Raw genomic sequence first — 18309 nt, 5'->3', positions numbered from 1 at the left:
ACCCACACACCGTAGTGGTGTCTGTCTGTACCACCCATAGACTGTGCTGGTGTCTGTCTGTACCACCCACACACCGTGCTGGTGTCTGTCTGTACCACCCATAGACTGTGGTGGTGTCTGTCTGTACCACCCACACACCGTGGTGGTGTCTGTCTGTACCACCCACACACCGTGGTGGTGTCTGTACCACCCATAGACTGTGGTGGTGCCTGTCTGTACCACCCACACACCGTGGTGGTGTCTGTCTGTACCACCCATAGACTGTGGTGGTGTCTGTCTGTACCACCCACACACCGTGCTGGTGTCTGTCTGTACCACCCACACACTGTGGTGGTGTCTGTCTGTACCACCCACAGACTGTGGTGGTGTCTGTCTGTACCACCCACACACCGTGCTGGTGTCTGTACCACCCATAGACTGTGGTGGTGTCTGTCTGTACCACCCACACACCGTGGTGGTGTCTGTACCACCCACACACTGTGGTGGTGTCTGTACCACCCATAGACTGTGGTGGTGTCTGTCTGTACCACCCATAGACTGTGGTGGTGTCTGTCTGTACCACCCACAGACTGTGGTGGTGTCTGTCTGTACCACCCACACACTGTGGTGGTGTCTGTCTGTACCACCCACACACTGTGCTGGTGTCTGTCTGTACCACCCACACACCGTGCTGGTGTCTGTACCACCCACACACCGTGCTGGTGTCTGTACCACCCATAGACTGTGCTGGTGTCTGTCTGTACCACCCACACACCGTGCTGGTGTCTGTGCCACCCACACACTGTGGTGGTGTCTGTCTGTACCACCCACACACCGTGCTGGTGTCTGTACCACCCATAGACTGTGCTGGTGTCTGTCTGTACCACCCACACACCGTGCTGGTGTCTGTGCCACCCACACACTGTGGTGGTGTCTGTCTGTACCACCCATAGACTGTGCTGGTGTCTGTCTGTACCACCCACACACCGTGCTGGTGTCTGTACCACCCATAGACTGTGCTGGTGTCTGTCTGTACCACCCACAGACTGTGGTGGTGTCTGTCTGTACCACCCACAGACTGTGGTGGTGTCTGTCTGTACCACCCACACACTGTGGTGGTGTCTGTCTGTACCACCCACACACCGTGCTGGTGTCTGTACCACCCACAGACTGTGCTGGTGTCTGTACCACCCATAGACTGTGGTGGTGTCTGTACCACCCACACACTGTGCTGGTGTCTGTCTGTACCACCCACAGACTGTGCTGGTGTCTGTCTGTACCACCCACACACCGTGCTGGTGTCTGTACCACCCACAGACTGTGGTGGTGTCTGTCTGTGCCACCCACACACTGTGGTGGTGTCTGTCTGTACCACCCACACACCGTGGTGGTGTCTGTCTGTACCACCCACACACCGTGGTGGTGTCTGTCTGTACCACCCATAGACTGTGGTGGTGTCTGTCTGTACCACCCACACACCGTGGTGGTGTCTGTCTGTACCACCCACACACTGTGGTGGTGTCTGTCTGTACCACTCACACACCGTGGTGGTGTCTGTCTGTACCACCCACACACCGTGGTGGTGTCTGTCTGTACCACCCACACACCGTGGTGGTGTCTGTACCACCCATAGACTGTGGTGGTGCCTGTCTGTACCACCCACACACCGTGGTGGTGTCTGTCTGTACCACCCATAGACTGTGGTGGTGTCTGTCTGTACCACCCACACACCGTGCTGGTGTCTGTCTGTACCACCCACACACTGTGGTGGTGTCTGTCTGTACCACCCACAGACTGTGGTGGTGTCTGTCTGTACCACCCACACACCGTGCTGGTGTCTGTACCACCCATAGACTGTGGTGGTGTCTGTCTGTACCACCCACACACCGTGGTGGTGTCTGTACCACCCACACACTGTGGTGGTGTCTGTACCACCCATAGACTGTGGTGGTGTCTGTCTGTACCACCCATAGACTGTGGTGGTGTCTGTCTGTACCACCCACAGACTGTGGTGGTGTCTGTCTGTACCACCCATAGACTGTGCTGGTGTCTGTCTGTACCACCCACACACCGTGCTGGTGTCTGTCTGTACCACCCACACACTGTGGTGGTGTCTGTACCACCCATAGACTGTGGTGGTGTCTGTCTGTACCACCCACACACCGTGCTGGTGTCTGTACCACCCACACACCGTGCTGGTGTCTGTACCACCCATAGACTGTGCTGGTGTCTGTCTGTACCACCCACACACCGTGCTGGTGTCTGTGCCACCCACACACTGTGGTGGTGTCTGTCTGTACCACCCATAGACTGTGCTGGTGTCTGTCTGTACCACCCACACACCGTGCTGGTGTCTGTACCACCCATAGACTGTGCTGGTGTCTGTCTGTACCACCCACAGACTGTGGTGGTGTCTGTCTGTACCACCCACAGACTGTGGTGGTGTCTGTCTGTACCACCCACACACTGTGGTGGTGTCTGTCTGTACCACCCACACACCGTGCTGGTGTCTGTACCACCCACAGACTGTGCTGGTGTCTGTACCACCCATAGACTGTGGTGGTGTCTGTACCACCCACACACTGTGCTGGTGTCTGTCTGTACCACCCACAGACTGTGCTGGTGTCTGTCTGTACCACCCACACACCGTGCTGGTGTCTGTACCACCCACAGACTGTGGTGGTGTCTGTCTGTGCCACCCACACACTGTGGTGGTGTCTGTCTGTACCACCCACACACCGTGGTGGTGTCTGTCTGTACCACCCACACACCGTGCTGGTGTCTGTACCACCCACACACTGTGGTGGTGTCTGTACCACCCATAGACTGTGGTGGTGTCTGTCTGTACCACCCATAGACTGTGGTGGTGTCTGTCTGTGCCACCCACACACTGTGGTGGTGTCTGTCTGTACCACCCACACACCGTGGTGGTGTCTGTCTGTACCACCCACACACCGTGGTGGTGTCTGTCTGTACCACCCATAGACTGTGGTGGTGTCTGTCTGTACCACCCACACACCGTGGTGGTGTCTGTCTGTACCACCCACACACTGTGGTGGTGTCTGTCTGTACCACTCACACACCGTGGTGGTGTCTGTCTGTACCACCCACACACCGTGGTGGTGTCTGTCTGTACCACCCACACACCGTGGTGGTGTCTGTACCACCCATAGACTGTGGTGGTGCCTGTCTGTACCACCCACACACCGTGGTGGTGTCTGTCTGTACCACCCATAGACTGTGGTGGTGTCTGTCTGTACCACCCACACACCGTGCTGGTGTCTGTCTGTACCACCCACACACTGTGGTGGTGTCTGTCTGTACCACCCACAGACTGTGGTGGTGTCTGTCTGTACCACCCACACACCGTGCTGGTGTCTGTACCACCCATAGACTGTGGTGGTGTCTGTCTGTACCACCCACACACCGTGGTGGTGTCTGTACCACCCACACACTGTGGTGGTGTCTGTACCACCCATAGACTGTGGTGGTGTCTGTCTGTACCACCCATAGACTGTGGTGGTGTCTGTCTGTACCACCCACAGACTGTGGTGGTGTCTGTCTGTACCACCCATAGACTGTGCTGGTGTCTGTCTGTACCACCCACACACCGTGCTGGTGTCTGTCTGTACCACCCACACACTGTGGTGGTGTCTGTACCACCCATAGACTGTGGTGGTGTCTGTCTGTACCACCCACACACCGTGCTGGTGTCTGTACCACCCACACACCGTGCTGGTGTCTGTACCACCCATAGACTGTGCTGGTGTCTGTCTGTACCACCCACACACCGTGCTGGTGTCTGTGCCACCCACACACTGTGGTGGTGTCTGTCTGTACCACCCATAGACTGTGCTGGTGTCTGTCTGTACCACCCACACACCGTGCTGGTGTCTGTACCACCCATAGACTGTGCTGGTGTCTGTCTGTACCACCCACAGACTGTGGTGGTGTCTGTCTGTACCACCCACAGACTGTGGTGGTGTCTGTCTGTACCACCCACACACTGTGGTGGTGTCTGTCTGTACCACCCACACACCGTGCTGGTGTCTGTACCACCCACAGACTGTGCTGGTGTCTGTACCACCCATAGACTGTGGTGGTGTCTGTACCACCCACACACTGTGCTGGTGTCTGTCTGTACCACCCACAGACTGTGCTGGTGTCTGTCTGTACCACCCACACACCGTGCTGGTGTCTGTACCACCCACAGACTGTGGTGGTGTCTGTCTGTGCCACCCACACACTGTGGTGGTGTCTGTCTGTACCACCCACACACCGTGGTGGTGTCTGTCTGTACCACCCACACACCGTGCTGGTGTCTGTACCACCCACACACTGTGGTGGTGTCTGTACCACCCATAGACTGTGGTGGTGTCTGTCTGTACCACCCATAGACTGTGGTGGTGTCTTTCTGTACCACCCACACACCCTGCTGGTGTCTGTACCACCCATAGACTGTGCTGGTGTCTGTACCACCCACACACCGTGCTGGTGTCTGTACCAACCATAGACTGTGCTGGTGTCTGTCTGTACCACCCACAGACTGTGCTGGTGTCTGTCTGTACCACCCACACACTGTGGTGGTGTCTGTACCACCCATAGACTGTGCTGGTGTCTGCCCTTCCCTGCCACACGCAGATGGCGGTAGCTGGCTTCAGTGCCCACACCGAGGCTTCCCGTGCCCACGAGACGGCCAACGAGGCTCGCCGCCTCGCCAAGCAGCTGCGGGAGTGCCAGCAGCTGGCACAGCTCTACAACAGCCGGCAGCGCCTGCTGGGACAGCCGCTCACCAACGTGAGGCTCACACAGACACAGAGAGAGCCGTAGACTCACAGAGAGCCGTAGACTCACACACAGAGACCCGTGGACTCACAGAGACCCGTAGACCCACGCACAGAGAGCACCGTAGACTCACAGAGAGCCGTAGACTCACACACAGAGACCCGTGGACTCACAGAGAGCCGTAGACTCACACACACAGAGCTGTAGATTTACTACAAAGAGAGCCGTAGATTCACTACACAGAGAGCTGTAGATTCACACACAGAGACCCGTAGACTCACAGAGACCCGTAGACTCAGGCACAGAGAGAACCGTAGACTCACAAAGAGCCGTAGACTCACACACAGAGACCCGTGGACTCACAGAGACCCGTAGACTCAGGCACAGAGAGAACCGTAGACTCACAGAGAGCCGTAGACTCACGCACAGAGAGAACCGTAGACTCACAGAGACCCGTAGACCCACGCACAGAGAGACCCGTAGACTCACAGAGAGCCGTAGACTCACACACAGAGAGCCGTAGACTCACACACAGAGACCCGTAGATTCACCACACAGAGAGCCGTAGACTCACACACAGAGACCCGTAGACTCACGCACAGAGAGCCGTAGACTCACAGAGACCCATAGACTCACACACAGACATGTAAACTCGTCACACAGAGAGCCGTAGATTCACTACACAGAGAGCCGTAGACTCACACACAGAGACCCGTAGATTCACCACACAGAGAGCCGTAGACTCACACACAGAGAGCCGTAGATTCACCACACAGAGAGCCATAGACTCACACACAGATAGCCGTAGACTCACACACAGAGAGCCGTAGACTCACACACAGAGACCCGTAGACTCACGCACAGAGAGCCGTAGACTCACAGAGACCCGTAGACTCACACACAGACACGTAAACTCGTCACACAGAGAGCCGTAGATTCACTACACAGAGAGCCGTAGACTCACACACAGAGACCCGTAGATTCACCACACAGAGAGCCGTAGACTCACACACAGAGAGCCGTAGATTCACCACACAGAGAGCCATAGACTCACACACAGATAGCCGTAGACTCACACACAGAGAGCCGTAGACTCACACACAGAGACCCGTAGATTCACCACATAGAGAGCCGTAGACTCACACACAGAGACCCGTAGACTCACACACAGACACGTAAACTCGTCACACAGAGAGCTGTAGATTTACCACACACAGACACATAAACTCGTCACACAGAGAGCCGTAGATTCACCACACAGAAAGACGTAGATTCACCACACAGAGAGCCGTAGATTCACTACACAGAGACCCGTAGACTCACACAGACACATAAACTCGTCACACAGAGAGCCATAGATTCACCACACAGAGAGCCATAGATTCACCACACAGAGAGCCGTAGATTCACTACACAGAGAGCCGTAGACTCACACACAGAGACCCGTAGACTCACACACAGAGACCCGTAGACTCACACACAGAGACCCGTAGACTCACTACACAGAGAGCCGTAGACTCACACATAGAGACCCGTAGACTCACACACAGAGAGCCGCAGACTCACACACAGAGAGCCGTAGATTCACTACAGAGACCCGTAGATTCACTACACAGAGAGCCATAGACTCACACACAGACACATAACCTCTTCACACAGAGAGCCATAGATTCACCACACAGAGAGCCGTCGATTAACCACACAGAGACCCGTAGACTCACACACAGAGACCCGTAGATTCACTACACAGAGAGCCGTAGACTCACACACAGAGACCCGTAGACTCACACACAGACACATAAACTCGTCACACAGAGAGCCGTAGATTCACCACATAGAGAACCGTAGATTCACCACACAGAGAGCCGTAGACTCACACACAGAGACCTGTAGACTCACACACAGAGAGCCCTAGATTCACCACACAGAGACCCGTAGATTGACGACACAGAGAGCCGTAGACTCACACACAGAGACCTGTAGACTCACACACACACACGTAAACTCGTCACACAGAGAGCCGTAGATTTACCACACTGAGAGCCGTAGATTCACCACACAGAGAGCCGTAGATTCACCACACAGAGAGCCGTAGACGCACACACAGAGAGCCGTTGATTTACCACACAGAGAGCCGCAGACTCACACACAGAGACCCGTAGACTTACACACACAGACCCGTAGACTCACACAAAGAGAGCCGTAGGCTCACACACAGAGAGCCATAGATTCACCACACAGAGAGCCGTAGACTCACAGACACAGAGAGCCGTAGACTCACACACAGAGAGCCGTAGATTCACCACACAGAGACCCGTAGATTCACCACACAGAGACCCGTAGATTCACTACACAGAGAGCCGTAGATTTACCACACTGAGAGCCGTAGATTCACCACACAGAGACCCGTAGACTCACACACACAGACCCGTAGACTCACACACAGAGACCCGTAGACTTACACACACAGAGAGCCGTAGACTCACAGACACAGAGAGCCGTAGACTCACACACAGAGAGCCGTAGATTCACCACACAGAGACGTAGATTCACCACACAGAGACCCGTAGACTCACACACAGACACGTAAACTCGTCACACAGAGAGCCGTAGATTCACCACACAGAGACGTAGATTCACCACACAGAGAGCCATAGATTCACCACACAGAGAGCCGTAGATTCACCACTCAGAGAGCCATAGACTCACACTCAGAGACCCGTAGACTCACACACAGAGCCGTAGATTCACCACACAGAGACCCACAGACTCACACAGCAACCCGTAGATTCACTCACACAGAGACCCACAGACTCACACAGAGAACCACAGACTCACACAGAGACCCACAGACTCACAGAGACCCGTAGATTCACCACACAGAGACCCGTAGATTCACCACACAGAGACCCGTAGACTCACACACAGACACGTAAACTCGTCACACAGAGAGCCGTAGATTTACCACACAGAGAGCCGTAGGTTCACTACACAGAGAGCCGTAGATTCACTACACAGAGAGCCGTAGATTCACTACACAGAGAGCCGTCGATTCACCACACAGAGACCCGTAGACTCACACACAGACACACAAACTCATCACACAGAGAGCCGTAGATTCACCACATAGAGAGCCGTAGGTTCACTACACAGAGAGCCGTAGATTCACTACACAGAGAGCCGTAGATTCACTACACAGAGAGCCGTCGATTCACCACACAGAGACCCGTAGACTCACACACAGACACACAAACTCGTCACACACAGAGCCGTAGATTCACCACATAGAGAGCCGTAGATTCACCACGCAGAGAACCGTAGATTCACCACACAGAGAGCCGTAGATTCACCACACAGAGAGCCGTAGATTCACCACTCAGAGACCCGTAGATTCACCACACAGAAAGCTGTAGATTCACTACACAGAGAGCCGTAGATTCACCACACAGAGACCCGTAGATTCACTACACAGAGACCCGTAAACTCACACAGAGAGACGTACATTCACTACACAGAGAGACGTACATTCACCACACAGAGCACCGTAGATTCACCACACAGAGACGTAGATTCACCACACAGAGAGCCATAGATTCACCACACAGAGAGCCGTAGATTCACCACTCAGAGACCCGTAGATTCACCACACAGAAAGCTGTAGATTCACTACACAGAGAGCCGTAGATTCACCACACAGAGACCCGTAGATTCACTACACAGAGACCCGTAAACTCACACAGAGAGACGTACATTCACTACACAGAGAGACGTACATTCACCACACAGAGCGCCGTAGATTCACCACACAGAGACGTAGATTCACCACACAGAGAGCCATAGATTCACCACACAGAGAGCCGTAGATTCACCACTCAGAGAGCCATAGACTCACACTCAGAGACCCGTAGACTCACACACAGAGCCGTAGATTCACCACACAGAGACCCACAGACTCACACAGAGACCCACAGACTCACACAGAGACCCACAGACTCACACAGAGACCCGTAGATTCACCACCCGGTGACCCACAGACTCACGCAGAGACCCGTAGATTCACCACACAGAGACACATAGACTCACATAGAGAGCCGTAGATTCACCACACAGAGACCCACAGACTCACGCAGAGACCCGTAGATTCACCACACAGAGAGCCGTAGATTCACCACACAGAGACCCGTAGATTCACTACACAGAGACCCGTAAACTCACACAGAGAGACGTACATTCACTACACAGAGAGACGTACATTCACCACACAGAGCGCCGTAGATTCACCACACAGAGACGTAGATTCACCACACAGAGAGCCATAGATTCACCACACAGAGAGCCGTAGATTCACCACTCAGAGAGCCATAGACTCACACTCAGAGACCCGTAGACTCACACACAGAGCCGTAGATTCACCACACAGAGACCCACAGACTCACACAGAGACCCACAGACTCACACAGAGACCCACAGACTCACACAGAGACCCGTAGATTCACCACCCGGTGACCCACAGACTCACGCAGAGACCCGTAGATTCACCACACAGAGACACATAGACTCACATAGAGAGCCGTAGATTCACCACACAGAGACCCACAGACTCACGCAGAGACCCGTAGATTCACCACACAGAGAGCCGTAGATTCACCACACAGAGACCCACAGACTCAAACAGAGACCCACAGACTCACACATAGACCCACAGACTCACACAGAGACCCACAGACTCACACAGAGACCCACAGACTCACACAGAGACCCACAGACTCACACAGAGACCCACAGACTCACACAGAGACCCACAGACTCACACAGAGACCCACAGACTCACACAGAGACCCACAGACTCACACAGAGACCCACAGACTCACACAGAGACTCGTAGATTCACCACACAGAGACCCACAGACTCACACAGAGCCTCGTAAATTCACCACACCGAGCCGTAGATTCACCACACAGAGACCCACAGACTCACACAGCGACCCGTAGATTCACTCACACAGAGACCCACAGACTCACACAGAGAACCACAGACTCACACAGAGACCCACAGACTCACAGAGACCCGTAGATTCACCACACAGAGACCCACAGACTCACACAGAGAGCTGTAGATTCACCACACGGTGACCCACAGACTCACACAGAGACCCACAGACTCACACAGAGACCCACAGCCTCACACAGAGACCCACAGACTCACACAGAGACCCGTAGATTCACTCACACAGAGACCCACAGACTCACACAGAGACCCACAGACTCACACAGAGACCCACAGACTCACACAGAGACCCGTAGATTCACCACACAGAGACCCACAGACTCACACAGAGACCCACAGCCTCACACAGAGACCCACAGACTCACACAGAGACACGTAGATTCACTCACACAGAGACCCACAGACTCACACAGAGACCCACAGACTCACACAGAGACCCACAGACTCACACAGAGACCCGTAGATTCACCACACAGAGACCCACAGACTCACACAGAGACCCACAGACTCACACAGAGACCCACAGACTCACCACACAGAGACCCACAGACTCACCACACAGAGACCCACAGACGCACACAGAGACCCACAGACTCACACAGAGACCCACAGACTCACACAGAGACCCACAGACTCACACAGAGAGCTGTAGATTCACCACACGGTGACCCACAGACTCACACAGAGACCCACAGACTCACACAGAGACCCGTAGATTCACCACACAGAGACCCACAGACTCACACAGAGACCCACAGACTCACCACACAGAGACCCACAGACTCACACAGAGACCCACAGACTCACACAGAGACCCACAGACTCACACAGAGACTCGTAGACTCACCACACAGAGACCCACAGACGCACACAGAGACCCACAGACTCACACAGAGACCCACAGACTCACACAGAGACTCGTAGACTCACCACACAGAGACCCACAGACGCACACAGAGACCCACAGACGCACACAGAGACCCACAGACTCACACAGAGACCCACAGACTCACACAGACACCCACAGACTCACACAGAGACCCACAGACTCACACAGAGACCCACAGACTCACACAGAGACCCACAGACTCACCACACAGAGACACACAGACTCACACAGAGACCCACAGACTCACACAGAGACCCACAGACTCACACAGAGACCCACAGACTCATCATACAGACACACAGACTCATCACACAGAGAACTATAGATTCACCACACAGAGACCCACAGACTCATCACACAGAGACCCACAGACTCACCACACAGAGACCCACAGACTCATCATACAGACACACAGACTCATCACACAGAGATCTATAGATTCACCACACAGAGACCCATAGACTCACCACACAGAGACCCACAGACTCATCATACAGACACACAGACTCACCACACACAGACCCATAGACTCACCACACAGAGACCCACAGACTCACCACACAGAGACCCACAGACTCACACAGAGACCCACAGACTCACCACACAGAGACCCACAGACTCACACAGAGACCCACAGACTCACACAGAGACCCGTATACTCACCACACAGAGACCCACAGACTCACACCGAGACCCACAGACTCACCACACAGAGACCCACAGACTCACCACACAGAGACCCACAGACTCGCACCGAGAACCCACAATCTCCCCGCCCCACCCCCAGTACGACAAGCTGGGCACGTTGGCGCGCGAGTTCCAGCCGCTGGTCGACCTGTGGTCTACCGTGTCGAGCTGGCAACGCTGGCGGCAGGGCTGGCTGCACGACCCCCTGGCCTCCGTCGACGCCGAGCAGATGGAGCGCAGCGTCGGCGAGGCCCACCGCACCGTGCTCAAGTGCGCCAAGGCCCTGCGCGCCGTGCCAGGTGCGGTGCACGGCCATCGCCGTGTCGTGCGTCTCTCTCTCAGGCTACGGAGGGGAGGGGGCAGGGAGTGAGAGGCAGGCAGGGACTGAGACTCAGACTGAGACTGAGACTCAGACAGGGACTGAGACTCAGACTGAGACTGAGACTCAGACAGGGACTGAGACTCAGACAGGGAGTGAGAGGCAGGCAGGGACAGGGACTCAGACAGGGACTGAGACTCAGACTGAGACTGAGACTCAGACAGGGAGTGAGACTCAGACTGAGACTCAGACTGAGACTGAGACTCAGACAGGGACTGAGACTCAGACTGAGACCGAGACTCAGACTGGGACTGAGACTCAGACAGGGACTGAGACTCAGACTGAGACTGAGACTCAGACAGGGAGTGAGACTCAGACTCAGACTGAGACTGAGACTCAGACAGGGACTGAGACTCAGACTGAGACTGAGACTCAGACTGAGACTCAGACAGGGACTGAGACTCAGACTGAGACTCAGACTGAGACTGAGACTCAGACAGGGACTGAGACTCAGACTGAGACTCAGACAGGGACTGAGACTCAGACAGGGACAGGGACTGAGACTCAGACAGGGACTGAGACTCAGTCAGGGACTGAGACTCAGACAGGGACTGAGACTCAGACAGGGACTGAGACTCAGACTGAGACTGAGACTCAGACAGGGACTGAGACTCAGACTGGGACTGAGACTCAGACAGGGACTGAGACTCAGACTGAGACTCAGACAGGGACTGAGACTCAGACTGAGACTGAGACTCAGACAGGGACTGAGACTCAGACAGGGACAGGGACTCAGACAGGGACTGAGACTCAGTCAGGGACTGAGACTCAGACAGGGACTGAGACTCAGACAGGGACTGAGACTCAGACAGGGACTCAGACAGGGACTGAGACTCAGACTGAGACTGAGACTCAGACAGGGACTGAGACTCAGACAGGGACTGAGACTCAGACAGGGACAGGGACTCAGACAGGGACTGAGACTCAGACAGGGACTGAGACTCAGACTGGGACTGAGACTAAGACTCAGACTGAGACTCAGACAGGGACTGAGACTCAGACAGGGACTGAGACTCAGACAGGGACTGAGACTCAGACAGGGACTGAGACTCAGACTGAGACTGAGACTCAGACAGAGACTGAGACTCAGACTGAGACTGAGACTCAGACAGGGACTGAGACTTAGACTGAGACTGAGACTGAGACTCAGACAGGGACTGAGACAGGGACAGGGACTGAGACTCAGACAGGGACTGAGACTCAGACTGGGACTGAGACTCAGACAGGGACTGAGACTGAGACTCAGACAGGGACTGAGACTCAGACTCAGACTGAGACTCAGACTGAGACTGAGACTCAGACAGGGACTGAGACTTAGACAGGGACAGGGACTGAGACTCAGACAGGGACTGAGACTCAGACTGGGACTGAGACTCAGACTGAGACTGAGACTCAGACTGGGACTGAGACTGAGACTCAGACTGGGACTGAGACTCAGACAGGGACTGAGTCTCAGACAGGGACTGAGACTCAGACTGAGACTGAGTCTCAGGCAGGCCCTGGCACTGAGCCTCAGCCCTTCAGCTGCACACTGCGTCTGACACCTCCGGTTGCGTAAAGTGGAACGAGGACAACCGACGGCTGAACGCGTTTCGAAAAAAAAAAACCGGCGTTGGAGCGACTGACGGAGCTCCTCCACGGCAATGACTCGCTGCACCATCACCGCCGCCGCCACCCCCCCCCACCCAGGCTGCCACGAGCTAGCGTTGGAGGTTCGCGCCGAGATCGAGGAGTTCCGGCCGCTGGTGCCGTTGCTGCGGGCGCTGCGCACGCCGGGGCTGCGAGGCCGTCACTGGGATGAGCTGTCGGCCCGCGTGGGGGTGGCCCTGAGGCCCAAGGCCGAGCTGACCTTCACGCGCTGCCTCGACATGGGCCTGCAGCGGCACGCCCACGACATCGCGGCGGTGGCAGAGGTGGCGGGGAAGGAGTTCACCATAGAGCAGGTTTGGGTGGGGGGGTGTGTGGTGGGGTGGTGTGGGTGGTGTGGGTGGTGTGGGTGGTGTGGGTGGTGTGGGTGGTGTGGGTGGTTGATGGGTGGTGGGTTGTTTGGTGGTTGGGTGGTGGGTGGTGGGTTGTTGGGTGGTTGGGTGGGTGGGTGGTGGGTGGTGGGTGGGTGGTTGATGGGTGGGTGGTAGGTGGGTGGTTGATGGGTGGGTGGTTGGGTGGGTGGGTGGTGGGTGGGTGGTGGTATGGGAGGTAGGGTGGGTGGTGGGTGGTGTGGGTGGTGGGTGGTTGATGGGTGGTGGGTGGGTGGTGGGTGGGTGGTGGGTGGGTGGTGGTATGGGAGTTAGGGTGGGTGGTGGGTGGTGTGGGTGGTGGGATGGGAGGTAGGGTGGGTGGTGGGTGGTGTGGGTGGTGGGTGGTGTGGGTGGTGGGTGGGTGGTGGGTGGGTGGTGGGGAGAGGGTGCCAGTCATCTCAGTCAGTCAACCCATGGGTCTGTCCCATGACCTCCTGCCAGCGGGCGTTCGACACTTCATTTGGCCTTAAAGTGCACCTAGCCTGGCACTGCCACTTAGTGGTGTACGGCGGTTGTTGTTGTTGGAGTGGAATCCCCGAGTTGGTCATGGCCTGGTATGGAGTGATTGGAAGGCATGGGCCAGATTGGCTCAATAACAACGGTAGGAGGCTGCTAGACTTCTGTGCAGCCCATGGGCTTGTAATTACCAACACGCTGTTCCGGCATCGGCGCATCCACACAACATCGTGGATGCACGCCGGGTCCAAGCAAAAACATCTGCTGGACTGCGTAGTGACGGACCAGCGGATGCGAGCCCATGTCCTTGACACCCAGGACGTACTGTGGAGCTGATATGCCCACTGACCATCGACTTGTCATCCGTAAGATGCGCCTGCCATTCTTCCACTCCGGTGGTGGGTGTACACACAGGACCCCATTCAAACTCGTAGTGGCCTGGCCTCAGCTCGCCGGTGAAAGCCATTTCAGCTCATGCAGCTGCTGTGGCTGCCTTGGGTACACGGCCCAGACCTCTCCACAGAGACCCTGGCTGACAGAGGAGGTGTTCGGGCCGGCTGAGAAAAAAAAAACACGACGGGGGACCAATCTCACCGTCTGCAGCATTCCACGTCAGAGGAATGAGGAGGCTTAGCCCAGCCTACTCTCGGTGGTTCGGAGAGCCGTGAGGCGCTGCAAGGACGGTTGGCGGTGGTCGCGGGTTGCCGAGGAGACGGAACCAATCTCGATTTGTGGCTTTCGTGACTGCGGGAATCCATGCTGTGTTTTTCCTTCGGTTTTTGTAAGGTTGGTGGGGAAATATAACAAATCACGGCAGTTCCCATCGCAGCGCGAGCGGTCGTCCGAATATAATTCGGCAGCTCCACTGCTGAATCATATTTAGCTGCTGGATGATATCTTTTTTTCCGCCTGAGGACGACCGATAGAAACGTCGTGATTCATTTTATTTTTACACCTACGTGACTTTACCAAAAGCACCAAAGAGAACGAGATGGAATCACTCAACAAAAAAAGTAACTTGTAGTGCTACACCCATCACCATCTTTAGGGGAAAGAAGGGTAACCTGATCTCCGATATCTCTGCTGTATTGACCCGGTCAGTGCCTGTGATACCATCAAAAGGCGTGGTCTCTGGGTTGTCCTTCACACTTTCGGAGTCGCTGACTGTCTGCTCACAATGATTGAGGTCCTTCATGACGGTTGGCAGGCCTGGGTAAAGATGTGTAGCTGGGGGTCGGAGTCATTCCCGTAGCCAGCTGGCCAGGCGAGCTGATGACCAGCCTGTAACTCCTCTAGCTAGTCAGCCTGTAACACCTCTAGCTAGTCAGCCTGTAACACCTCTAGCTAGCCAGCCTGTAACACCTCTAGCTAGTCAGCCTGTAACTCCTCTCGCTAGTCAGCCTGTAACACCTCTAGTTAGTCAGCCTGTAACACCTCCAGCTAGCCAGCCTGTAACACCTCTAGCTAGTCAGCCTGTAACACCTCCAGCTAGCCAGCCTGTAACACCTCTAGCTAGTCAGCCTGTAACACCTCTAGCTAGTCAGCCTGTAACACCTCTAGCTAGTCAGCCTGTAACACCTCTAGCTAGTCAGCCTGTAACACCTCTAGCTAGCCAGCCTGTAACTCCTCTAGCTAGTCAGACTGTAACTCCTCTAGCTAGTCAGCCTGTTACACCTCTAGCTAGTCAGCCTGTAAGACCTCTAGCTAGTCAGCCTGTAACACCTCTAGCTAGCCAGCCTGCAACACCTCTAGCTAGTCAGCCTGTAACTCCTCTAGCTAGTCAGCCTGTAACTCCTCTAGCTAGTCAGCCTGTAACTCCTCTAGCTAGTCAGCCTGTAACACCTCTAGCTAGTCCGCCTGTAACTCCTCTAGCTAGTCAGCCTGTAACACCTCTAGCTAGTCAGCCTGTAACACCTCTAGCTAGTCAGCCTGTAACACCTCTAGCTAGCCAGCCTGTAACTCCTCTAGCTAGTCAGACTGTAACTCCTCTAGCTAGTCAGCCTGTAACTCCTCTAGCTAGTCAGCCTGTAACTCCTCTAGCTAGTCAGCCTGTTACACCTCTAGCTAGTCAGCCTGTAACACCTCTAGCTAGTCAGCCTGTAGCACCTCTAGCTAGTCAGCCTGTAACACCTCTAGCTAGCCAGCCTGTAACACCTCTAGCTAGTCAGCATGTAACACCTCTAGCTAGCCAGCCTGTAACACCTCTAGCTAGTCAGCCTGTAACTCCTCTAGCTAGTCAGCCTGTAACACCTCTAGCTAATCAGCCTGTAACTCTTCTAGCTAACCAGCCTGTAACACCTCTAGCTAGTCTGCCTGTAACTCCTCTAGCTAGTCAGCCTGTAACACCTCTAGCTAGCCAGCCTGTAACACCTCTAGCTAGTCTGCCTGTAACTCCTCTAGCTAGCCAGCCTGTAACTCCTCTAGCTAGTCAGCCTGTAACTCCTCTAGCTAGTCAGCCTGTAACTACTCTAGCTAGCCAGCCTGTAACTCCTCTAGCTAGTCAGCCTGTAACTCCTCTAGCTAGTCAGCCTGTAACTCCTCTGGTTAGTCAGCCTGTAACTCCTCTAGCTAGTCAGCCTGTAACACCTCTAGCTAGTCAGCCTGTAACACCTCTAGCTAATCAGCCTGTAACACCTCTAGCTAGTCAGCCTGTAACACCTCTAGCTAGTCAGCCTGTAACACCTCTAGCTAGCCAGCCTGTAACACCTCTAGCTAGTCAGCCTGTAACTCTAGCTAGTCAGCCTGTAACACCTCTAGCTAGTCAGCCTGTAACACCTCTAGCTAGTCAGCCTGTAACACCTCTAGCTAGCCAGCCTGTAACACCTCTAGCTAGCCAGCCTGTAACTCCTCTAGCTAGTCAGCCTGTAACTCCTCTAGCTAGTCAGCCTGTAACTCCTCTAGCTAGTCAGCCTGTAACTCCTCTAGCTAGTCAGCCTGTAACTCCTCTAGCTAGTCAGCCTGTAACAGCTCTAGCTAGCCAGCCTGTAACACCTCTAGCTAGTCAGCCTGTAACACCTCTAGCTAGTCAGCCTGTAACACCTCTAGCTAGTCAGCCTGTAACACCTCTAGCAAGTCAGCCTGTCACACCTCTAGCTAGTCAGCCTGTCACACCTCTAGCTAGTCAGCCTGTAACACCTCTAGCTAGTTAGCCTGTAACACCTCTAGCTAGTCAGCCTGTAACACCTATAGCTAGTCAGCCTGTAACACCTCTAGCTAGTTAGCATGTAACACCTCTAGCTAGTCAGCATGTAACACCTCTAGCTAGTCAGCCTGTAACACCTCTAGGTAGTCAGCCTGTAACTCCTCTAGCTAGTCAGCCTGTAACACCTCTAGCTAGCCAGCCTGTAACACCTCTAGCTAGTCAGCCTGTAACACCTCTAGCTAGCCAGCCTGTAACACCTCTAGCTAGTCAGCCTGTAACTCCTCTAGCTAGTCAGCCTGTAACACCTCTAGCTAGCCAGCCTGTAACTCCTCTAGCTAGTCAGCCTGTAACACCTCTAGCTAGTTAGCATGTAACACCTCTAGCTAGCCAGCCTGTAACTCCTCTAGCTAGTCAGCCTGTAACTCCTCTAGCTAGTCAGCCTGTAACTCCTCTAGCTAGTCAGCCTGTAACACCTCTAGCTAGTCAGCCTGTAACTCCTCTAGCTAGTCAGCCTGTAACACCTCTAGCTAGCCAGCCTGTAACACCTCTAGCTAGTCAGCCTGTAACTCCTCTAGCTAGTCAGCCTGTAACTCCTCTAGCTAGTCAGCCTGTAACTCCTCTAGCTAGTCAGCCTGTAACTCCTCTAGCTAGTCAGCCTGTAACACCTCTAGCTAGCCAGCCTGTAACACCTCTAGCTAGTCAGCCTGTAACACCTCTAGCTAGTCAGCCTGTAACTCCTGTAGCTAGTCAGCCTGTAACACCTCTAGCTAGTCAGCCTGTAACTCCTCTAGCTAGTCAGCCTGTAACTCCTCTAGCTAGTCAGCCTGTAACACCTCTAGCTAGTCAGCCTGTAACACCTCTAGCTAGTCAGCCTGTAAATCCTCTAGCTAGCCAGCCTGTAACACTTCTAGCTAGTCAGCCTGTAACACCTCTAGCTAGTCAGCCTGTAACTCCTCTAGCTCGTCA

General features: G+C 54.6%; 1 protein-coding gene across 1 annotated transcript in view; it reads left to right on the top strand.

Moving 5' to 3' along the window:
- The first annotated feature begins 4592 nt into the window (after nucleotides 1-4592).
- LOC142908372 (dynein axonemal heavy chain 1-like) overlaps nucleotides 4593-18309 on the top strand; it is a 127339-nt gene continuing 113622 nt past the window's right edge. Inside the window, 3 exon segments of the mRNA XM_076058942.1 lie at nucleotides 4593-4776; nucleotides 11449-11647; nucleotides 13417-13670. Coding sequence (XP_075915057.1) covers nucleotides 4621-4776; nucleotides 11449-11647; nucleotides 13417-13670 — 609 coding nt within the window. The 5' untranslated portion in view covers nucleotides 4593-4620.

Source organism: Petromyzon marinus, assembly GCF_048934315.1.
Source record: "Petromyzon marinus isolate PM22_M1 ecotype Great Lakes invasive population chromosome 80 unlocalized genomic scaffold, UKy_Petmar_22M1.pri1.0 chr80_unloc.4, whole genome shotgun sequence".
Lineage (NCBI taxonomy): Eukaryota > Metazoa > Chordata > Hyperoartia > Petromyzontiformes > Petromyzontidae > Petromyzon > Petromyzon marinus.
The sequence above is the reverse complement of the archived record's forward strand: the minus strand, read 5'-3'. Positions and strand labels throughout refer to the sequence as shown.